The sequence below is a fragment of the Dermacentor silvarum genome, chromosome 10, assembly GCF_013339745.2.
Source record: "Dermacentor silvarum isolate Dsil-2018 chromosome 10, BIME_Dsil_1.4, whole genome shotgun sequence".
NCBI lineage: Eukaryota > Metazoa > Arthropoda > Arachnida > Ixodida > Ixodidae > Dermacentor > Dermacentor silvarum.
The window spans coordinates 7,814,531-7,837,352 of NC_051163.1; the positions used below are offsets into that span (position 1 = coordinate 7,814,531).

The following is a 22,822-nucleotide window of genomic DNA, read 5'->3' on the forward strand; positions in this document are numbered from 1 at the left end:
ACAGTGAGTGATATACTTAGGTTTGGTTGTGAATGCAAGCAGTTTGGGGGGCTTGAAGATGTGCAATGAGTAAGGTCGTATAAACATGTCACTTTGCTCGTTCAGTGGCTAATAAGGTCATACCAGCAATGTCTGGCACTTGTTTCACATATTGTAACTGTACATATGAAGGTAACGATGAAGCAAGGTATACAAGCAGATTGAACTTCTGACCTGTTAATGACAAGGAAATACTCCTGCATTTGTGCCAATATGGTAAATACAGTAGCACAAGGGGATAATTGTTTAAATGAAAGAATGCATATTGGACACAAACATGCAGTCATTCTTGTTTATAGTAGTGAGCAATGTAATAATGGCAGGCACCCCAGTGATATAAAAAAAACTTGTTCAAATAAAAAAAAGGGGGGGGTGGGGGGCATCCTCTGAACTGTTTTGTAGTAAGGACATCTTGGCATGCCACTTGGCTAAGCTATAGTGCAAGCAGGTCCAGCAAAGGGAAGTTATTCAACACACATACTTCTCGTAGTCTTGTGTCCACAGTTTTGCAGCCCATGCATGTTAATTTAAAAGTGAAGCATCATACTTGATATGGTGCACAGAACTAAAGGCATCATGGGAAGCGATTGATCCAAGACATTAACCTCGGTCTATGCCTCCTTACGCTGAACAAAAAACTTCATTTGTTTTCATTGCTTTGAAAATGTGACCAATTGTACAGCAAGTTCCCACATTGCACTCCTTTAATAAGGTTAGGCAGTGCAACACAAGGTGTAAATCTTGGAACATTTGTATAGGTTTTTTTAAATCTGACACAACTCCCAAGAGCAGAATGTTAGCTACGCTCGCTTCTTAATCTTCACCTTTGTGAAGCCTGGTTAAGATGTTGCCACGTGAGCATTGTTTTACATTGTTTCACCACAATGTGACAATATGCTGCTCCTACGCAAGCACATGTGCCAATGAATGTTGTTCCATAGGTGTGGGTTCTGAAGATGAGGCTGCCCAGTCTGGACCTGGTGGTGATGGAAGCCAACACAATGGTTGCCCAGATGCAAGCCCACAGGTAATTGAGGCACAAATCATTGACAAAGTACTTTGAACCATGTGTACTTGCGATGCTGGACACCAAAAGTCACACTTAAAGGCCTGAAATTGAAAAGACGATCTGATAGCTCATACTTCCCCGTGCACATGCAGGTATTGACTGTTTATATGATGCCCAAGGGAAATTTGGGCACTGCAGGTGGCACCACTTGTCAGTGGTCACAGGCACATTAGATTTACACACTGAAGCAGTGTACATCAATTATAGCCATACATAGCCTGACTAACAGTAATATGCCAAGTTTTGCTTAGTAGGCTGTCATGTTTTAACTTACAAGCTCCTTGAAGCACCCGCCTATCAACTTTGTTTTAGGTGTACATTTATGCATAAGGGCAGCAACCTTTTAAACTAGCCACATGCTGCCAGTTCTACCGACAGTATGTAAAAACGTCTTTTGGCCATTCCTTTCCTGTTGTTTCAAGGAAAGTACGAGTTTTTAGTTCAGGAGAGCTCAATTCAAGCTTGCGTATGAACATCCATTTTGTTGTGGCATGAACATCAGACTTTCTTGAGTGGAATGCTCTTCACATGCACTGTGCAATGCCCACAAAAATAAAAATTAAGACATTGCTTTGAAAGATCTTTTTATCAAAATATGGTAACAACTCTTTTTATAAACTTAATGCTGTAATGTCACCCGTTACTTATGGAACTTGAGACTAGATAACTTGTTGTGACACTTAAGTACATGTTGTGTGGCTTGTTCACTCTTTATTGAAGGACTAGACCATAAGGCTTGCTTATCATTTCGCTGATTTTATGTAATCTTAATAGCTCAACCCATTAGAAAATCTACGGTTTCTGTAAATACAGCAATATCGTCAGCGCACTATAGTAGTGTGTAGGTAACATTGCAGCTCTCAGTCTGTCGATTAACGACCTTCGCCCTCTGAGCCAAGGTGGTTCTGCTTGGTGCCTCTGCTGCAACACAGCTTGGGCCCCATCCGGCCATTGCAAGACAGTTGCCATGCCTGCAGGAGCTGTCGCCCAGCTGCCTCCAGCCAGGAACCACCGATGACGACAGCTACGTCCGCACCGAAGACGAGGAGGAGGCGGCCAACACAGACTGGGAGGAGACTGTGCACCGCTGGGTCAACCGCTAGTTAGCCAATAAATGAACAGCTAGCTGCTTGGCTGTCCACTGCTCCGCCGTCTCTGTGCTTGTTGCTTTAGGTACTCCTGCTTGATGGTCTCACGTTCCTCGGGAGGTGGCATTGCAGGATGTATGTTTTTCTTTAGTCTGTCCTTGGAAATGGCCAGCTGAAAACATCCACAATCTGCTCGTGTTTCTTTATACACGGTGACAAGGGAGAAACAGAGCACTTTCACTTCACTCTGAGGTGCAAGGCAGTCACCGATGATTGTCATAGAGCTTTGCAATCTGTTTTAACAGCTATTCTTTTGTATGATGCATGGGCGAAAGAGCCACTATAAATTCAGTTGTCTCCGAGCTAGAACATTTGTCATCATGGCAGCCATGCTGGCAAATCACAAGTATGGCAAAAAATTTCATAATTATATAATTTTACTCCTAGCTTTACTCCAACAGCACTGCAACATGCAAGCTATTGGCAACAGCTGACTGTCCGCAGAGACCTAATGTGCTGTACCTCAGCCACTGAGATGTAAAAAAAATTCGTAGCGTGCAAGACATGCATCCTGCCGTTTTAATTTGCCGCATCAAGTTTATGAGTGACCAGACAAACGATGTAAAAGGGGTTTTTCAAGAAGTTTTAGTTGCGCATTTATCACGAATTTCTGATAAAGGCAAGGAACCTGACCGATGAGTCCAGAGCTTTTCTGTATCTCGGTTCAGGATGAGCGTTCTGCGTATGCGAATAATGATGCGGCTCGCGATAAGGAAAGGACAAAGCCTACCCAAAAGCCTTTGCAGGCTTTGAAGTTATCGAAGTAGTGCTGACATTTGTCATAGTCGTAGCCGTTGTCCTCTAGGCACTTCATACTCAATTTCTGTTCCTGCAAAGGGCAACGTAAATCGAAATGTGACAACGGAATAAACTGAACATCTATCAGTTGCGACAGTGCTTAACAGCCTAGTGGTTTCTCAGGTTGCTCACCTTATAACACGGATTCTTATTCCTCTGTTCTATAGCATACTCCAAGGACTGCGTCCTCATCGACGTTTGGTTCATCACTCCCCGCTGCAAGGGTGATACCACGTGAAATTTATTAACGTAATTTATGCTTGGCAAGACCCTGGCTCTGTGTTCAAGAAGCGCACCAGACGCAATATCTCGCAACCTAATCACAGACCACGCCTGACCTAGAGTTCAATCGAACTTCAGGAAACTACGACCCGGCCCTTCGCATAATAAGACGACCATCACGACAGCGCCATTTTTGTCTGCACGGCGCCCCCTTCAAAGTAAGTTATTTTAGTCGCGTATTTATGTCGTTTGTCTTGTGCAGCGATAATATAATAAAGTACGAAAACAATTTCGATGCACGAGAAATATCCTTAGCAGCGAGATAAACAGCGTAAACAAAACGTTACGAGCAGTGTAGCGGGTGTAGCTGCAGCAGCTGCAGCGTGCACTGCTCACCCAACGTTTTCAAGGGCAGTGGCTCCACGCTTGGTGCGTACAATTCAACTTCATTAGCTTGTCACCAACATCAATGTGCATGTGTGAGCTTCCGACAACGAGTGCAGTGTAACCACCGTTCGTCAGCGGTCGTTCAGAACGCTGAGCGACGCAGTTGTTTTTCCACGGTAGCAGAAGTTAGGGCTACACCGCGTCCTGCATGCGCATAGCGATAATGCTTTCAGCGCGGCACGGCTGCCTGATTGGTACCGTGTTTGACACAAGCTAAGAAAAGCCTCGAATTCCTCAATTCTCACGTAGTCTGTCATTCCGCGATGCTGGTGAGCCCCGCGGGCCATTCGCACGTGTCTGGCGCCTGCAGGACCCACGCTGGCGGCTGGTGCAAGCTGTTTCGTACTCACGGCATCACATGCCAATCGCAGTCCACTTGATAATACAAATAGTGTTTAGGAATCACTCCAGGTGACCAGCACCAGCTACCGCGAGGGCGAACTTACGGAAACAACTTTTAGGGGCGAGGTGTTTAACCCGTTGAACACCGATCCACATGGGTTCGCAAATGACAACCTGCACTTTATGAGCGCCGACAAAGCGGCAATAAGTGCGTTCGGCAGGTTTTGGACTTAAGGCGCTCCGCACTTGCACTCGCGATTGTGCCGGCAAACCCGCGCACATGTCGGAATGCAGATTTAGGGCATGGCCTACTTAACACTTTGGACACCAAATCTTTGTGCTTGGCTTCGGCTCGCCGGAAGTCGCCACTTTCACCGGATAACCGGATGTAGCGATCACGGGTATTACGACAGCGCGCATGCGCAGTGCGCTGCATCAGATTAATGGTAATGGCCGACTGCGTTCGATTTGAGTTTCTAGTTTGCTTGCTGGGTTGGTGAATGGAGAAATATTTTCCGGTGTGCGACTTGGCGCCTGCGCATGTTGTATGGTCTTCGTTCAGCGGAATGTCGCTGACAAGCAGCTCTGCTTTCGTAACTTTGCATCCGACTGACTGTGGATTCGCCGCATGTACCCCCCCCCCCCCCCCCCCGCACTTCAGGAAAGGCGCGCGAATTTTAAACGAATGCTCCTGGAACGAGTCCCTCGCTATACTTATACGTTTGATCTTTGCCGCTATGAGTTATTCGTTTGCAATTTGTCGCGCAAGTTCTCGCCTTTGGTTAAAACCGCCTACAGATGACAGGTCAGAAGAACGGAATCTGTGACATGCATTAGATTCCACCTTTAACGCTGTCCGTGCCAAATAGGATCCTCGCGTTACTCCCTGAAGTGTTGAAGCCGAAAACTGTGGCTACATTCGAAACGTCCCTCCATCATATTGTTCTCCACGTGTAGCTCTCTAACGCCTTCAGTGATATTATAGTACTTTACAAATTGATCGAGAACGATCGCCGGACGGCTTGTCTAAATGACCTTCACATTGAGAGCCGAGTTGACGGGCCGTACAAGTTGTAATCGCATTGTGAAATTAGCTAATAAGATGTGTGAGAATTCTGCTGCTCTTTCCGTGGGGCGCATGCTAATCGACGCGAGACAGGAGGTACGCTCCCGTAGTCATTCCCGTTCAGGTCATATTATATATTATGGGTTTAGGCACCATCGCTCTGCAGATAATGGAATAACCGGCCGTAATGAGTTTTAAGTTATGCAGGAAGGCAGACGCTCTAATAAATACTTTGTAGACGGTGTAATGTGCACGTAAAGGCGCGCTTTCCTTGTTTTTTACTGGAGTCAGTGCTCCTGTCGTGCGCTCCTTCTTGTGATCCGCGGTGCAGCTTTATGCCACCTTTTGGTTGCGTCACCTGCCTAGACGACATTGGAAGTGCTCGACGCATGTAAACCAGTGTGGCACACATGCGCAGGCAGCTGCCGATGGCATGAGGGACGAGAGCTGGCCGGCGGGTGGCCGCCAGTATCGCTGCCCGACTGTGGGCTGTGGACGCCTCTTCAGCTCTAAGTTCAAGCTGCTGCGGCACGCGTTGATCCACGGCGGCGAGCGGCCCTTCCAGTGCCCTTCGTGCGAGCGCCGCTTCCACCGCAAGGACCACCTCAAGACGCACCAGCAGGTGCACGACCCCAACAAGGCGCTGCACACGTGCGCGCTGTGCGGCAAGAAGTACAGCTCTGCGCTCTCTTTCCGCAAGCACTCGGCGCTGCACGCGGCCGAGGCGGGCGACCCCGTCTGCCGGCTGTGTGGCGCCGCGTTCGCGCGCCGCGAGGACGTCCTGCTGCACCTCAAGGTGCACTCGGGTGCCTCGTCGCGGCTCGTCAAGGCGCCCACCGAGCGACGCTTCAAGTGCGACCGCTGCGAGCGCTCCTTCTTCACGCGCAAGGACGTCAAACGTCACCTGGTGGTGCACACGGGCCAGCGCAACTTCCAGTGCCAGTTCTGTCCACAGAAGTTTGGCCGCAAGGACCACCTGGTCCGCCACACCAAGAAGACGCACCATGGCCAGGCGGCTGCTGCCCCCTGGACGACGGCCTTCGTGCCTTCCTCGGCTGCTGCAAGCGTAGTCTCAGCTGCCACTCTGACCGAGGAGCAGCCGACGTTGCATCACCACCGCCCACCTCTGCCGCAAGCCAATCCGACCCTTTTGCTGACGGCAGGTTACTGTGGCGGGCCTAGCATTATTGCGGCCCCACCACCGCCATTGCCGCACTTCAGCCAGGCCTTCCAGTAGAGCTGTTCCTCAATTGTCTGCTCTGAAAAGCTTTGACGATGCCTGTCTGGTGCTATCTTTTTTGCCAGTATGCACCAGTGATAAGCCAGGCGTCCCAGTAGACAAGCAAACCCCCCCCCCCCCCTTTTTTTTTTCGTTTATGTTGTCGTGCTGAAAAGCCTTAACAACTGCAATCTCTCGCTAGTTTTGCTTCCAGTATGTGCTGGTCAGTTTGACTGCAAAAAAAAAAAAAAAAAACATGCTCAAATGACAGGCCGTGCTGTGCATTTCGACATTTTCTTATCATGCATTTCGTCGCACTTTTACTACTGCAGTTCAGTGTTTTCCAGAAGGTAGTTCTGCACCCCATTTTTCTGAGTCTTGCTACAACTGGTAAATTTACTGTCATGTAGAATAATTTCTAAACATGACCCAATAGTGATGTCATTAATCAGACCATGGGGCATAACAGAAGAGTTGCATCTTGTGTTGCCAATTTTAAGACTGGGCTCAAATAGTTTCAGGCCATGAGCTCTGGTTATAAGTGCCTTAAATCTCCTTACTTTATGGTATCAACTACCTCAGCAATGCTGATTAAAGTCACAAGTGTGCTATGCCAGTGTTTGTTCTGAAAGATGTGTCTTTGCATATTTGTGAAACAAAGTCGTCCACTTATTGTAAGGCCTGTGATGATAGTGCAAGAGACACAGCAGAACTTCTAGATCTCTTTAGCCTTGTCTAGTGTAACCAATCCTTTCCATACTGCAATAACTGTAGCAAGTAAAACATAAAGCACCCAGATGAAGGCACATACATGAACGCAACAAGTATTTAATTTGCGTGTGCATTTTCATTCTCCTTTTTTTTTTTCATAAAGTTCTACGTACTGCGGTTATTACAATGTCATATCAATTAGCCTCGTTTATTGTACTGTCGCTGGTTTTAAGGTGTCAGTGTGCAGCATACTAAGCGATCAGCATCTAGGTCATGGGAGCTTCACTTCCATCCTATATGTAACTTCAGTTGAAATGCTCAGATTTGGTCACGTTACTTCAAAAAGCTGTCTTTCAAGAATGAGAATTAGGAAGACAAATACTCACACTCCTGCATTGTGAGCTCATGCTTGCTTACTATAGCATTCCAAGCAGTTCTTGCTGGAGTCAAGTGCCAATCACGTGACAGTAGTAGGAGTAGAGGACATTTGGAACTTTGGAGTCTGGTGCTTAAAGCTAGTTCGGCATACCAGCACTCAGTTGTCATTGCCTTTCAGTATGTCCAAAACTAGCAGACCATCCGTTTTCATGCTGGAATTGGAATGTCTATGCAGTCTCTGAGCACAACCCATTTACATGCACTTGATGTGCTGCTACCTCAAGATGGTGTTAAGTGCCGCAGGAGTGTGTGTTTTTCTCATACTCCTGTTGGTGGCAATGCAGATTGTTTTGCGTGTACCTGAATATACCGGTGAGAGTCGAGTCAATATTGGCGCAGGGAAGCCCTTAAAAAGAGAGGGAAGTTTAATTGGTGCATGCTGAAGTGCATGCTGAAACATCAGCAGCCTGCGTGGCATTCAGGCACCTTCATGTGTTCAGATTGCGTACCTGTTTTACTCTGTAGCTCTTTTACACAAGTATTTTACAAGTCTTTTTATATAGCCATATATGTTGCCTTATACACACGTGCATATTTTATGTTTACATGAGTGTTGACTACCTCCAGGGGAGACCTGCCTCTACTCCCGGTGAGATTCCGGTGTCCCCGTTTTCGAGACCAGTGATGTGTTCAATTTTGTGCCTTTTCTGCACCCAATCTTAGCCAAGGAGGGCTTGCGTGCGCTCTGCTTGGGCACCAAGGTTGCAATATATATATATATGTATACGGGTCTGAATCTTGTTTTCTTGTTGTTCCTGCATTTATACCACTTGAGCTGTTGTTCTTGTTTCATAGCTAAGTGGTGTGCCTCATGCCTAATGTGTGGCTGATTTCTTTATTACCTGAATATGCGAACTACAGTCGACTCGTGATAATTCAAACTTGGCAATTCAGCTACATTTTATGTTTTTGTTGGCCCGCCATGTTTTCAGTGCATTTTTAAGTCTTATAATTCGAGTGATGCTTTTGGTGGCCGTCAGTTTAAGCTCCTTGGCTTCACATTGCAGAGCGAACTGGCCAGAGTGGCTCCCAAGAGCACACTCACTGTGCCCGAGTGGTCAAAACCTGCCCTAGGTTGATGTCTCAGGTTGCTGTGCAAGGTCGAGTATAATGCAAGAATTCTTTTTACTTGATTATTTTCTTTCACCAGTCATGACTGGCTGATCATGCTCATAATGTAGGCAAGGCACCACTCAAGCTGGAAACGAATTGGGCTAGAATCGTTATACTCTCCCAGCCTATGCCAACCAACACTAACAAAATGGTGTCCGCAAACCTGTAATGCATCTGAGGCTCTGATATTCAGCGATTCTGTTGTAGGCATATCAATTCACACAGTTCATTCAGACGATTCTGAGAAAAAAAATATGTCCCTTAGTAGTTTGAATTAATGCCAAGTCGACTATACCATGTAATTGCATGTGTCTGATGTTAGAAATATCTTTTGTACCTGACTAGATGTTACATGCGTGAAGTTTACAGAAGTTTTATAAGGAGTGAAGCATCTGATGAATTGCTCTTAATTTGGTCCTAGGAAGAGTTGACTTGTAGGCTACTAGTTGGTTTATGATTGCAGAAGTCACATAGCACTGTTCCTTTGTAACCATTTGATACTTTAAGCTGTTGCAATAGTACCCGAATTTTAGGGGAGATTCTGGGAGCAGCTCGGCTAAGAAACTGACGCAGATTTGACAAATGAAAGTGTTACATGCACTGATGGCTTGCAAAAGCTGCGAGAATTGAAACTGTACCTTTGAGTCATCATCATGATTTATTTTTCCCTTAATAAACCCTGTCGGGGCATTAAACTGGATGTCGATTTCACATCACCGATTGTCATGGCAGGAGTAAGTGTTCAAAAACTTCTGACAAGCGAAGGTGGTACCCTGAAATTGCAAATGTACGATGCAGTATAGGTAAATTAGTTTTCATAAATCTAGGCAAACGGGACCTGCAAAATGTTCAGATTACAATATTTAGCTATTACGTCATATGGGCACCTTCTGCATTTACCCAAGTCATTGGAGCAAAGGTAGATTACTGAAAAGACTCATCTGAAAAAGATTTGCGTAGCTTTGCACTAGTGGCACAAGGCTAAAGAAACGGCGGAACTGATTGGTGCCTAGCACTACGAAGTCATCTCCAGCATTTTCCGGAATTTATTGATTACCTATTGATTGGCTACCGCAAGGTATTGGCCACGTATTTGGGCTAGGCTGAGCACTACCAAGTCATCCCCAGCATTTTCAGGAATTTATTGATTATTGATCGATTACCTATTGCAAGGTATTGGCCACGTATTTGGGCCAGGCTAAGCACTACCAAGTCACCCCCACCACGTTCAGAAATTTATTAATTATTTGTCAATTATCAATAAGCCATGTATTGACTATCGCAAGATCATCATCATCAACTTATACTTATGTCCACTGCAGGGCGAAGGCCTCTCCCTGTGATCTCCAATTACCTGTCTTGCGCTAGCTGATTCCAACTTGTGCCTGCAAATTTCCTAACTTCATCACCCCACCTAGTTTTCTGCCATCATCGACTGCGCTTCCCTTCTCTTGGTATCCATTCTGTAACTAATGGTCCACCGGTTATCCATCCTAGAGCACTGCACGGGCTTGGGCTTACCCGAAAGCCCGGGCCCGGCCCACGGGCCGGTAGAGGAGTTTTTTCACGGGCTCGGGCACGGCGTGTGCTTTTTGACCCGGGCCCGGGCCGGGCTCGGGCTTAAGGTAAAGGGGTGGCGGGCCGGGCGGGCAACGTAGATTATTTCCGGGCCGGGCCCGGGTCTCGCCATAAAAGTTTTGATCGGGCTCGGGCCGCAAAAATCGGCCCGTGCAGTGCTCTAATCCATCCTACGCATTACATGGCCTGCCCAGCTCCACGTTTTCTGCTTAATGTCAACTAGAAGATCGGTATCCCCGTTCTCTGATCCACACCGCTCTCTTCCAGTCTCTTAACGTTAGGCCTAACATTTTTTCGTTCCATCGCTTTTTTTTGTGCGGTCCTTAACTTGTTTTCAAGCTTTTTTGTTAACCTACAAGTTTCTGCCCCATATGTTAGCACCAGTAGAATGCAATGATTGTACACTTTTTTTTAATGACAGTGGTAAGCTCCCAGTCAGGATTAGGTAATGCCTGCCGTATGCACTCCTACCTAATTTTATTCTTCTGTAAATTTCTTTCTCTTGATCAGGGTCGCCTGTGAGTAATTGACCTAGATAAACGTACTCCTTTGCAGACTCGAGGCTGACTGGCAATCCTGAATTCTTGTTCCCTTGCCAGGCTATTGAACATTATGTTTGTCTTCTGCATATTAATCTTCAACCCCACTCTTAAACTTTCTCGGTATCAGCCACATATTTGGGTTAGGCTAAGCACTACCAAGTCATCCCCAGCATTTTCCGGAATTTATTGATTACTGATCGATTAGCTATTGATTGGCTATCACAAAGTATTGTCCACGTATTTGGGCTAGATTTAAACACCTTCACTAGTTCACAGGGGTATATGCCATTGTGCTTGAACCCTTGCTGCACTACCACCAGGATCGATCCACATTTTCTGTTCGCTCTGCACGGACTATGATTGGCTTAAACAGCTCCGCTGTAAAAAATTGCTTATTAGTGTACTTGAAGTCGTGTGACTATTCAGAGTGTCGCTGTACTCCCAGATGTCAAGTCAATGTACTAAGTGGAGCAGTTCTTTTAAAGGGGTGCTAAAGAGGACGATGATGTTTTTTTTGCATAAGGGTAGCACATAGTCTAACCAGGTAGAGCACCCATTTAAAACTATACACACATTTTGTGGAATTGATCAAGTACAAGGGAAGGCTAAACTGTGCTTCTCTAATTGGAGCAACAGTCTTTATGAATTAATTTAATGCCTAGGTCCTATAGCCACGTGTAAATTTAATTTTTTATTTAAATTTTCACCTTTCTTGGTTTCACATTCTTGGCACACTGTGCTGTCACTCATGGTGAGGCTGGCCTATTTGCGCTTCAATATGCAATGCTTTAGTGTTCCTTTAAAATCTGTCTCTGACATCATTCTCAATACTAAGTCCTGGGAAAGTATGGTCTTCCAAAATACAGCCCCCGATAGGTCAGAAGCGTGATGATTGTTTATTGCTGAATATGTTGCACATTTACAGAAAGTTGTGTTATGTAACTGCTCAGATTTTGTTTCAAAAGAACAAAGCTTGCAGTGTGTGAGAGAAGACAGTGGCATTATGCACACACTTGTAGCTATGAATTTAATCATGAATGGTGGTTTTTATATGCATTCACAGCTTACATGTGTGCTGGTATTTCTTTTAATGTTTACTCAGAGGTTGCCTTACTTCCTGCTTCACTGTCTGGAAGAACCTGCTAAATTTAGCAAATTGTAATAGCCTGCAAATCCAACTGGCACCAATTTTTCGGCAATGTTAAAATGTGCATTGATAACCAATTTTTACTCTGAGATGTACAAGAAAGCTACGTATCATGAGCTCAGCACACTAGAAGTTTTAGTTGGCTGCTGGACAAAATACTCTTTTTTGGCAAATTTGGGTGGGAACATGTGACAAAGTTTTCTGGGGTCACAAACCAGCACAGCACGATGAAGTGTCCATACGTGGCATGCATATAAAAATGTCCCTTCTTGAATAAACCCAGGTTTAGAGGTTATTCCTCGCCTTTCTTGTTGGTCTGTTGGGTCTTGCTGTGCTTGTTGCCTACCTTTATCGACACAGGCAGTGCATTTAGATTTTCTAAGAAGTTCAAATCTTGATGTGCTTATAAAACAAGCTGTGCACTTAGAGTGTAAAAAAAAAAAAGTTTCATTCTCTTTTGTACGCAAATTGCTTGTCTCGATCGACCATTGCCTTTTGCAGTATTGTATTTGCGGTTGTCCAGTCGTAAAACCAAAGATCACTTGACAGCTTTTTTTTTTTTTTTCATGCCCAGAAGCAGTAAATTCAAACAAGGGGCCACATTTTACACTTGTGATTTTCTCACATTTTGCTTAGTGACCAGTTATGCAATAGATGGCCACACTTAAATGTGTACATAGAGTAAACAGAACACTACTGTCAAAATAGGGACTGAAAATCACAAATGGATGTGCAATTGTTGTACATTGGGGTACTGAAGTTATGGGTTTTAAGGGGATGATGAACAGCACCTCAACTTGATCTACAAATGCTCACTTTGGTGGCCATCTTTCAGTCAGCTGCACCTGTTTTGTTGTAAAGCTTGCACACATGCTTCTATTTACCTTTTATGAACAATGGTTTTTCAGATTTGTCAGTGCATGGACGTGCAAAGACTGGCCACACAATCAAAGCGACTCCCTAAAGCATTCTCGCATTAAGTTAAATGGAGTGTCTACACAATGTAGCCAAGCAACTTGCCGATCGTTATCAGATGCACTGTTGAAAAGCCATTAAATTAATGCATTCCTGTAACTTTAAGCACATCAATGTAACTGTTTTGCATTCAAAGCCAACTTTGTTGTTTCATTCATTGTTTGCATACTGCTGCTAGGACTGTTGCATATATGAAGATAGCATTTGAGCCCATTGTTCAGAATGGTGGTGTGAGCAAAGTTTGTCAAGTTATTGTTCTTGACAAGGTATTTCACTTGGAAGGAGTTCGTGTGCAGCAAGACTAAATTGATCTAACAAAGAAACATATTGCAGTGCGCAGGGCTATTCCCAGCAGCCCTCCTTGGCTGGTTGCAGATGTACCTGAGCCCTTGTATAGAAAAAAGGGCACCCTCCACCCCCCCTAGTCACCCCCAGACAACTGCCAGTAGTGGCAGCTGGGGCTGGCCATAAAGCATGCTCATCACAAGTGCCTTCCTATTTTGCCTGTACCTCACGTGTAGCCCCGGTGTGTCATGTTCGTTTTTTTATACAATAAACATACTCCCAATCAAACAGGCTCTGAAACAGTTATTTTTGGGGTCCAGGGCTGCCTTAGGCAGGCTGGTGTTTTATTCAATTAGCCTCCCATGATTGCCGCCTCCAGAGTTCAGTCCAGCTGAAACAAAAAAGAAAAATTAAGCACGTGCATTCAGCATGCATGTGCATCATGTTGGGCTGCTTGGTTTCGAGTTATGTAACAAAGCAAAACTTATGCAATGAGAGACTGACATTGTTTGGCAACTCTGTCCGAACAGCAACTGCAAACAGAACTGTGGCTGCTGCTACAGGCAGACGTGGTGAATAATCAGGAATATAAGGGGTGGAACAAAGACGGACATCTTCATGAAACTGGCATGGCCACTTTGTCACTGTTTTACATAACGACACATCAGCTTTTAATGGCATGAATATAAGAGCATAACTGGAAATAATTTTTTTAATGCTGCAAGGCTTTTGAAAGCATTGACAGCGATAGGAAGGTCTTGAACTCCTAGGACGGTGTTCCAACTATACAAGTTCAACACATTGACGCAAAGCAGTGCCTACAGAAGGCACAGCACCTACTGGGCATCTCTCAACACTGGCGTGATAAGCACTGCCAGTGGTGTTGCAGGCGTCGTACCACGATGGTGCACATGACACCAATGAGAAACAGGCCAGCGTGAGTGATAACAGCTTGATTACTGCCGAGACCAGAGCATACAGCTCAGCAGGAACGCGATACTCAGTTGCATATAAAAGGCAAGACTTCCCTTATGTCCACAGCAGTGTGTGACATGAAAGGAAAATATTAGGCATGTATCATGTGTGTGTATATATATATATATATATATATATATGTAAAGAAAGCTGGGGGGTGGGGGCGAGTTGAGTTTTAAAACTTTTTGAACCAAATGATTGAAATCTGATAAAAGTTTGCACGCTTGTTTTGTTTCTTTTTACGATTCTAAAAATGTGATTATCTTTTCTGTAAGGTTTATTGCATGAGAAAAGAAAATGCCTTTTTTTTAAGACAATGGACAAATAACCACTGCACAAAAATTAATACTAGAAAGCATAAGACAATGATGGAAGCACTTTTATGATTTTCGTCAATTTGGCCATGCAGTGGTCACACACGACTAATATTAACTTTTTATGTTGTGTGCTTCAAACATCTTGCTTCATACTGCAAAAAGAATTATCCTATGTGTGATGGGTACTGATATATCACTGTAAAAGGCTCTGTGGGTTTGCAAAATTATTATGAAGAAAATAAAGAAAAACCAATCAACCACTCCACCGTTAAAATTAACATATGGTTGAAATATCGATATACAAGGTAAGCAACTTGGTAAAATCAAGAGAATAGATCCAAAATGCAATATTACAAATTCAATTTGTTTTTTTTACTTAAGGCCTAAAGACCCCTGTCCGCCCCTTTAAGCTTCATACTGTTAGGTCGCAACATATATAGTTGACATAAAAGGTTTTGGAGAGCTTAACCTATTTACCACTAAACGAGCAGAGGAACATTTCTAACGTTCCTGTGACGAGTGGCCATGGTGCATCACTTGCACTCATGACCAAGACATAGCATGCCGCATGCTAGCAGCACAAATATGGATAATATGCGATTTGACATAAATTTGTGCCCAGAAGTAGCATTGATAATATACGATTTAGTTCGTGTTACAAAATAAACATGTGGAGCGAGACTTCTATGGGCACACTACTTGCGTAGGTTCCACAGTGCTGTCAGCTATGTGTGCCACACAGTGGTAACAATGCACATGTCAGCAGCTGAAGGCAGAATGATGCTGCCTTTGATAAGCCACCGAGGCAAATAATTGACTGGCGCGTTGATGGTGCATTCACTTTGTTTCATCGTTTTGAAGCTCAACGTACTCTACGACCCTCCTCCACGCATATTCGCGTATGCAGTCACAGAGACAGTATGGCAACTGTGTGACTGTTGCCTCGAGCGCTATATCATTGCCATCGCAATAATACTATATGTCATTATTGCTCTCATATCCCAAGTTACACAGAAATTAGCAACGTACTTCGAATCCAGCGTCTACAAGCGTCACCTTGATATTAGGCCACACACACACGCCTGGCACCATTACTAAAATAAGAATCCATGATTTGCACGTTTTCAGGGTTCACTTTCCTTTGAAACTACAAGTGGCTTGTACAGAAAACGCAGTATGCACTAGAGAAGGTGTTGGGGCGCTTACCTTCTTAAATCCAATGTCAGCTGCGTATTGCCGGAAGCAACGGCGGCAGATGTTCAGACCGTACTTGCGGATGAGTCCATGGTGGTTGGCACAGACTCGGCTGCACGACGGAAAAAATAAAATTACTGCGCGACCAGTCAACATTTGCAAACCGGGTAACACTAACCGCGCCTAGATTGCAGTCATGAGGTGTCTACAACAAGGATGTTCGCGTGAAGCTCTGAGTAAGATACAGGGCAAAATCATATATTTATAATATCCGTTAAAAAAAGTCGTCAACGCTGCAGCTAAGGTTTTTCAATGCCTTGGGCGCGAGCGCCAAAGGCCGGATGCACTGGTCAGGCAAGTCGAAGATCGAACGCTAAAATTACTCCGCAATAGTACACTGTTACTCCGGGATAATTGTCCCGGAACACGTGTTCGCTGTTGCATCGCGTACAATTTTGTTATAACAGCTCGGCGGCTTCGTTCCAGATACAATGCACGATCACACGTGGAAATAACAGGCGCTAGGCTTAGCAACTGCCGGCATTTTAGAGCGTTCAGCAGTTAAAAGAACGAACATTTGCTTAAACGAACGTTTCACGAGAAGTATGTAGGGCATTTATACACTTACCAGTACCGAGAGCCAGGTCCGTACTTTCTGGGGTGGGAATACCAGATGTTTTCGTGACCCATGGTCGCACGGCGTCAACACACGCTCGCTTGCTAGCAAGAAAAAGAAGGCAGCTCTAGATGTGACGCAAAAAGAACAAGGATACAAGAGATATGAAGAAACCTCGTTTGTCGCAATAGGGTAGTACGTAGCGCCCTCTACTAAACATAATTTCAAAAATAGTAACTTTTTTTAAAGCTTGTGTTGTGTTGTGCTAAATAAACTAAAAATTGAAAGCAAACATAACAAATTTAGTGTTTAATACAATTTTATTATAGATGTTTTTTTTTTGCTAGTGGAAGACTGCACACGGAATTATTTGCCATGCCAAGCCAGGCCAACGCTAAGTCGATTTTGCTGTTCTTTCTGCGAGCTGTGGTATGTCAGCTGTGGCGATATCGCTGTTGACAGTTGTAAACGATAGCTTTACCTGTCCGCGGTGAACGTGTCCCGGTGCCCGCCTTATAAGCGCAGTGATCAGTCAAGCAGCATTATTACCACTCAGCATGGCTTCCTTCGCAGCTCTTATGTCGCAAACCAACAACCAAGGTGCGTCGCTCGTACCGCCCTGAACCTCGTTTGAGTCATTCACCTTGCACTACTGTTTCGTTTTCAGAACACCGTCCTGAGCTGTACGAAGAAGTGCGCCTCCAGAGGACATCACGGGAGCGCGAGAAGTGAGTAGAGCAGATATCTTTTTTTTTTTCTTTCTTTCTTTTTCGAGCTGTGTTACGACGGGGCTGATCGACCGGGTCCTAGCTCTCGCTTGCGAGTCGCATACTGCGAAACTGTTATCACCTTCGCCGTAGGTGTTGCGCTTACTCATTGCACAGTGTTTGGCTGTGACACAGGGAACTATAAAACCTGGAAATAAACCAGATTTTGTGGCAGAAATTGTAAACTCGTGCAGTCAGTTTCTCTACGATTGAAATATCTTGTAAGGCCTTACGTGTAATAAAGCAGTTCACGCCAAGTTACTGGAAACGAACAGCGTACCTCCAAAAACACAGCTATTGTTTTGGAATGAGATTTAGGGACATTAAAAACCAGAAACAGCGTTACAACGTAGTTGTTTCCTCTAGCTTTCCCAGACCGTGGGATTTTCCATCACGTGCACTTAACGAGAGTTTTCTTGTTTTTAACAGGTATGACAACATGGCCGACTTGTATGCTGTAATCAACACACTGCAATGCCTAGAGAAGGCCTACATTAAAGACTGCGTGACGCCAAAAGAGTAAGTTGGCGTTTGTGTGCATGATTGCATGTGTGTGTTTATGTGTCGACACTTGGCTGCCAACTCATAATTTGAATGCACAACCAAAAACGTTAACGCAGGTACACTGCTGCTTGTTCAAAACTGCTGGTGCAGTACAAGGCAGCATTCAGGCAGGTGCAGGGACCAGAATTCTCTACAGTTGAAGCCTTTATGGCTGCCTTTCGGGTGAGTCTTCATGCACCTGGGGCGCGATCTTGTACGCGTTCCAAAATGGAACGGAGGCGTTCCATTCCATCGAGCCGCACACGATTGGTCATTTTCAACCGCGACGTTCAAATTGACCAATCGTGAGCGGCTCGATGGAACGGAATGCCTCCGTTCCATTTTGGAACGAGTACAAGATCGTGCCCCTGGAGAGGTGTGACTGCTGTTGCTTCGTAGCTCTTGATGTGACTACGAGACCTAATCAGAAGTTGTGATCTTCATCATCTTAGTAGTGGGACACCGAAGGAGAATATAGTGCCGAGCGGGATTTGCAGATTGCCAACTCACAGTGATTTACACCACAAGGGGCCACAGCATATTCTTTGAGTTATTGGAAATAGAGTAAAATATGGTTCAAAATAATATTATTATTTGCTGTAAAGACATATGTACCCACTTGGGGGATATTCTCTGTCTGTCACATTCGGGGATGCTTTCACATTTGTATAACATAATATCCAGCACAGTTCCTCGTTGGAGCATCCTGTTTGCTGGCTTAACAAGTGAGTGCACATTTTAAGTGATATCTCCAAACATGTTTGACCTGGGCTGCGATTTTGTAGCGATGCCTCTTCTAAATGCTAATGCCTTCCAGCTTTTTTTGCGTTCGTGAGGGGTCGAACATGTGCACTCACGAACGCGAAAGGCATTAGCATAAAAAAAGGGCATCGTTACAAAATAGCAGCCCTAGAATACGGCCCCTGGCCTTGTGCAAACCGTATTTTAATGGTGGCAGTAAACATTTCCCTGTGCATCACACATGTTACATATTTTTACTCTGCAGAACCTGTTTCTATCTTTGCCTGGGTCTTCTGTCCTGGGAAGCTGTAATGCTAAATTAACGTAAAGGGCCTTGTTTGAACTAAGAAACTTCAAAACGCTTTGAAAACATAGTGAGGTGAACAAAATTTTAAAACTTTTTTGAAATGAGCAGAGTGTTTAAAAATATCCTAGTTTGAATAAATGGATATTAACCATAACTATAGGCCACTTCTGGGTCAAAATGATGTGTGAACGAAATTGCTGTACTGGCTCCCTGTGGAAGCTTATGGTAAAAAAGAATTGCAGTTTGTCATGAACATTGGACAGTACCATTTCTCATTGCTCACTCTACACTGCCTGCACCTTATTTAATCAGCTGTATGAGTCTGGCATGTGTGGCAATTAAAGCACCCTGAGAGTAAATGTGAGAGCAAGAGTTGGCTGGGTGGCAGGAAACCTGAAGCTCACATGAAATAAGACGTCCATGAAATGTCTGTTTCGATGGAAGCACAACATAAAATTTCCCTTCAATTTCCTGCACTCCATAGTAAGACCAATTCAGACTGGGTTTCGAAAGCAAGCCCATGTTTTATGTGATGTGATTAGATGAGTGAACAAGCGTTAAAACCCATAAACTCAAAGCATTGCAGCTTTCAACAGTTGTGCTGAGTAGCCTGTTCGCACTCTGATGTTTGTGTCTGCAGCCCCACAGGTAGGCAGCCAAGTGAAGGTTCTTAGCAATGCTGTGAAACTCAAACTTGACTGACTTACCTAGTCAGTGCTGGTGCATATGGCAGCAATGATGCACTGGCACTGCTGAGTTGCAGCTAATGTGTGTTGAAAAGTAACTTTTGGTAAATTGTACCTTCATCATTATTGCACTGATGGAGCAGCTTATAAGAAGCCACCAGTGACACCTCCCACGCAAGTTGATGGCGCTTAGAGCCTGGGTGCAAAGGGGTGGTGTGCACATATCACCTCCCAGGGACATTTCCTTCAGAGTAATGGAAACCGATGAGGTTTAGCATCAAAAGGAGGGGAAGATTACTGGGAACGGCACTGCATTAGCACCACGGATTGCTCGCAGTAGTAAAACAGATGAAGAAGTGGTACACAAGTATTGCATTTTTATTAGGTACCACCGAAATTCATAACACTGAGAATGTTGAGTGTGCATCAAGTTTTGCATGGCCTTGCATATTAATGGTGTTCCTCTGTTGCAATAGCGTGTTGCGCTATGACCCCAGAGGCTGTGCCTTTTCTGCACTGCAATATCGCTGCTAGACCTCGGACAATCGGGCGTGCTGTCCACAAGCTTAGATGCACAAAAAGCTCAGTTCATTCTACTGAATTTAATTTAGAACATCAAAGGCATGGATAGTCAAGAGCCACCTCTAAAGCATGCATGGTGATTGGCTTGCCAGGGCTTCTATATTTTTCATGCGTGTTTCAAAATTTCATGCATGTTTTGGACACAACCTACTTATAGTGACTAGCTTCCTGTGGGGCAAGAGAGCGCAAGAAAGCGAATATGGCAAAACCACCTATGAAATGGGTGATTAGAATATCTATTGTGCCACTACCTGGGGCCTTGCCACAACCTTGTTGGAATGTTAGACTTCGTGGCCCATTAAATCTCGCACCTGGGAACGTTAATACAGGTTTGCTGTGTGCTTGTTGCTAAACCTTTTCTCTTATTGCATCCCGTTGCTGGATTGCGTAGCTGGACTGTCCTGCTGCCATGGAACGAATTCGTGAGGACAGGCCCATCACCATCAAGGATGACAAAGGCAACACAAGCAAATGCATTGCTGACATTGTGTCGGTAAGAGTGGTGCCAAGGCAGCGCATGAAATAATGCTTCTCTCTGTAGAAATGTCAAGTTTACAGAAGCAAACGTCAAGCTAAAGCCTGTGTACGGGTTTCTGGCCTAAATGGGCCTTCTGTGAGATGTTCTAGAAGGATGACACAAATACAATGAACAAAATTGTTGAAAGACAAGCTATTTCACATTATGTAAAGGTTGTAACAATTCAGGGTTATGGGCCAGTTGATGTGTCGTTCTGAAAGACATGCATGGTGTTGGGCTGCTGAGCACTAGGTCGCGGGATAAGGACAAAATGCGAAAACACCCGTGTACTTAGATTTCGGTGCTCGCTAAAGAACCCCTGGTGGTCCGAATTTCCCGAGTCCCCCACTGCGGCGTGCCTCATAATCAGATCGTGATTTTGGCACGTAAAACCCCATAATTTTTTTTTTTCTGAAAGACATGCAGTGCTGATACACAGGTCGCTTGAGGGGAGGCAGTGCAACACACATGTTGTCCCCCACTTTTCTCGTACTGTTTGTCTGTACCTCTTGGCATATGGAAACAAAATTTAGACATTTTCTATGTTATTAGTACAAAATAAGACTAAATGCAGCAGTGGTGTGTAGCTATCAGCTTCATTCTTTTACTGATCACTTAACACACTTAACTCTTCCTTGCCTTTATCTTATTGTCTATGCATTGCAAATACACTTCGTTGCCAACTGCTGGCCTTTTTCTTTCAGCTGTTCATCACAATCATTGATAAGTTACGCCTGGAGATCAAATCTATGGATGAGGTGAGCTGGTGATTTAGGTGCTTTTACAAACTTGGGGGTTAATCATCACTTTGCCTCTTTACGTCTTGCAGCTGCAACCAGACCTAAGAGAGTTGAGTGAGACCATGAGCCGGCTCAGTCTCATACCTGCCAGCTTTGAAGGCAAAGCCAAGGTAGATGAATGGTAAGCAATGTACTTTGAAATAAAAACTTACCTGATATCTTTCTTGCAAAAAAAAAAAAAGAAGAAAGACTGTTGGTATAGACTTGTAGTTTCATTTAATGATTCTCAGCAGCAGCAGTAGTTGTTATTAAAAGGGGAGTTGACATGGCGATAATCAAATTGTCTGTGTCAGTTGAAGCATGAAATATGTGTCTAAAGGTTTTTCAACAAAATGATATAGCTAAAGCTATAGTTAAGTTAAAGCTAAAGGGATGCCGTTCATAAGCAACAAAAAACACAATACATTTCGGTACCCTTTATTGAGTTACAATGAGTTATTGGGTGGGGCAACAGACCTGCACGAGCATACTTCTGGTGCTGTCTTTCAAGATGGGGTTGTTTAAACCGTCTTAGTAATCAAAACCTTGAGAATTTAAGCACGTAAATACCTCTGTGGCAGGAACAAGTCACCTGTGAAAAAAAATATACAGTAGAACATTTATGTTAATATTCTGCTTGTACGACATGTTAAATATCCACTTTGTTCATTCTTAGCAAATCCACATGCATGCCTCATTTTACTAGCATAATCTAGGCCTCATTACATCTCTGGAACTTTCTCACCAAACGTTGGCGCTGGGAAATCGTACATAATGGTATCAGTGAGGTTCTACTGTATTGTGCAACACTACATGCAAACTACATAAGTGCCATGACAATGGTACTTGGTGGATTTGTATCACCTCGGCAAAAACACAACACATTTTTCAATTTTTGTCTAGAAAGCACTGTTACTACGCAGATCACGTTGTATCTGATACACAAGAAAAGAACACCAGGTGACTTAAAGTAGTGTTCTGAGAGAGCAAGACATATCCATTCAAAGAGTCAACCCTTTTTAGTCAAAATATTTTAGATGGCCGACAATTTCTACTGTAAAGCTTGCGTTCAGTTCCTGTAGGCTAGCCCATGCTTTGTGGATGCACCGCACTCCAAGTCATGTCTCTTACCAAGTGCTATTGTTGCTCATTACCATGATGAACTAGGCTGCAGACCATGTCGTCAATGGCCGCTTCGGATGAGCTGAATGAAAGCCAAGTGCGCCAACTCATCTTTGACTTGGAATCTTCGTACAATGCCTTCAACAGGATCCTGCACAACTCTACGTGACTGTCATATAGCAAGAGAGCAATAAATGTAATCGTGCTTTGTTTCATGAACCAACAATTTGTTGATCTCTCTGAGAGTCTGTTGCAAGTATGATTTAGCATGTAGTCTATGTTCATTTGAGACTTCCTTTAAGGCCGTTAATGCATTGGATTTCACACATCAAAACGTAATGTTAGAAATGTAGCTGCAGAATTGTGGTATTTTGGGTTCTCATCACCACTGTTCAGTCTAAAGGGGCCTGAAACACTTTTCTAACTAAACATAGAATGACATCACTATTAAATGACGTCACCTTATGAATCTTCTGCTGCAAGAAACTTGAATCCTTGAAGCACAAGCAAAGTTAGATGTTAAGACCGATCAGCCAC

At 44.3% G+C, this 22,822-nt stretch overlaps 4 protein-coding genes across 10 annotated transcripts in view; 3 read left to right on the forward strand and 1 right to left on the reverse strand.

Moving 5' to 3' along the window:
- LOC119466021 (dystrobrevin beta) overlaps nt 1–2,255 on the forward strand; it is a 31,072-nt gene extending 28,817 nt beyond the window's left edge. For 2 of the 4 annotated variants that reach the window (XM_049657616.1, XM_049657617.1), the window contains 2 exons: nt 981–1,066; nt 2,041–2,255. In XM_049657616.1, coding sequence (XP_049513573.1) covers nt 981–1,066; nt 2,041–2,211 — 257 coding nt within the window. In that variant the 3' untranslated portion in view covers nt 2,212–2,255. The remainder of the gene's footprint in view (nt 1–980; nt 1,067–2,040) is intronic. The other 2 variants (XM_037726508.2, XM_049657618.1) reach the window with 1 other exon arrangement.
- On the reverse strand, nt 1,676–4,445 carry LOC119466024 (coiled-coil-helix-coiled-coil-helix domain-containing protein 7). 4 transcript variants are annotated; one of them, XM_037726512.2, is made up of 4 exons: nt 3,969–4,442; nt 3,187–3,270; nt 2,987–3,085; nt 1,676–2,368 (listed from the first exon to the last, which is right to left on the reverse strand). In XM_037726512.2, exons 1-4 carry the CDS (start codon nt 4,008–4,010, stop codon nt 2,231–2,233), a joined length of 363 nt encoding a protein of 120 aa, XP_037582440.2. In that variant the 5' UTR covers nt 4,011–4,442; the 3' UTR covers nt 1,676–2,230. The 4 variants fall into 4 exon arrangements, with proteins under 4 accessions (XP_037582440.2, XP_049513589.1, XP_037582441.1 ...); XM_049657632.1 differs by having other exon boundaries at nt 1,800–2,368; nt 4,378–4,445; XM_037726513.2 differs by having other exon boundaries at nt 1,800–2,368; nt 4,170–4,438.
- LOC119466023 (zinc finger protein PLAGL2) lies at nt 3,624–10,134 on the forward strand. Its single transcript, XM_049657625.1, has 2 exons — nt 3,624–3,705; nt 5,550–10,134. Exon 2 carries the CDS (start codon nt 5,565–5,567, stop codon nt 6,366–6,368), a length of 804 nt encoding a protein of 267 aa, XP_049513582.1. The 5' UTR covers nt 3,624–3,705; nt 5,550–5,564; the 3' UTR covers nt 6,369–10,134.
- Nucleotides 10,135–16,629: 6,495 nt separating this feature from the next.
- LOC119431134 (vacuolar protein sorting-associated protein 28 homolog) lies at nt 16,630–22,511 on the forward strand. The gene is made up of 8 exons (XM_037698610.2): nt 16,630–16,841; nt 16,909–16,969; nt 17,438–17,527; nt 17,629–17,734; nt 20,259–20,360; nt 21,089–21,142; nt 21,214–21,305; nt 22,331–22,511. Exons 1-8 carry the CDS (start codon nt 16,799–16,801, stop codon nt 22,452–22,454), a joined length of 672 nt encoding a protein of 223 aa, XP_037554538.1. The 5' UTR covers nt 16,630–16,798; the 3' UTR covers nt 22,455–22,511.
- The last annotated feature ends 311 nt before the right edge of the window (nt 22,512–22,822 follow it).

Bases quoted from the DNA above. Each gene is read 5' to 3' on its own strand.
- LOC119466024 (XM_037726512.2), bottom strand. From the start codon at position 4,010: ATGGCCCGCGGGGCTCACCAGCATCGCGGAATGACAGACTAC. The intron at 3,086-3,186 runs GTGAGCAACCTG...TGCCCTTTGCAG, and splicing joins ATAAGAATCCGTGTTATAAG to GAACAGAAATTGAGTATGAA. The intron at 2,369-2,986 runs GTAGGCTTTGTC...GGATGTTTTCAG, and splicing joins AAGCCTGCAAAGGCTTTTGG to CTGGCCATTTCCAAGGACAG.
- LOC119466023 (XM_049657625.1), top strand. From the start codon at position 5,565: ATGAGGGACGAGAGCTGGCCGGCGGGTGGCCGCCAGTATCGCTGCCCG.
- LOC119431134 (XM_037698610.2), top strand. From the start codon at position 16,799: ATGGCTTCCTTCGCAGCTCTTATGTCGCAAACCAACAACCAAG. The intron at 16,842-16,908 runs GTGCGTCGCTCG...TTTCGTTTTCAG, and splicing joins GTCGCAAACCAACAACCAAG to AACACCGTCCTGAGCTGTAC. The intron at 17,735-20,258 runs GTGAGTCTTCAT...TGGATTGCGTAG, and splicing joins CCTTTATGGCTGCCTTTCGG to CTGGACTGTCCTGCTGCCAT.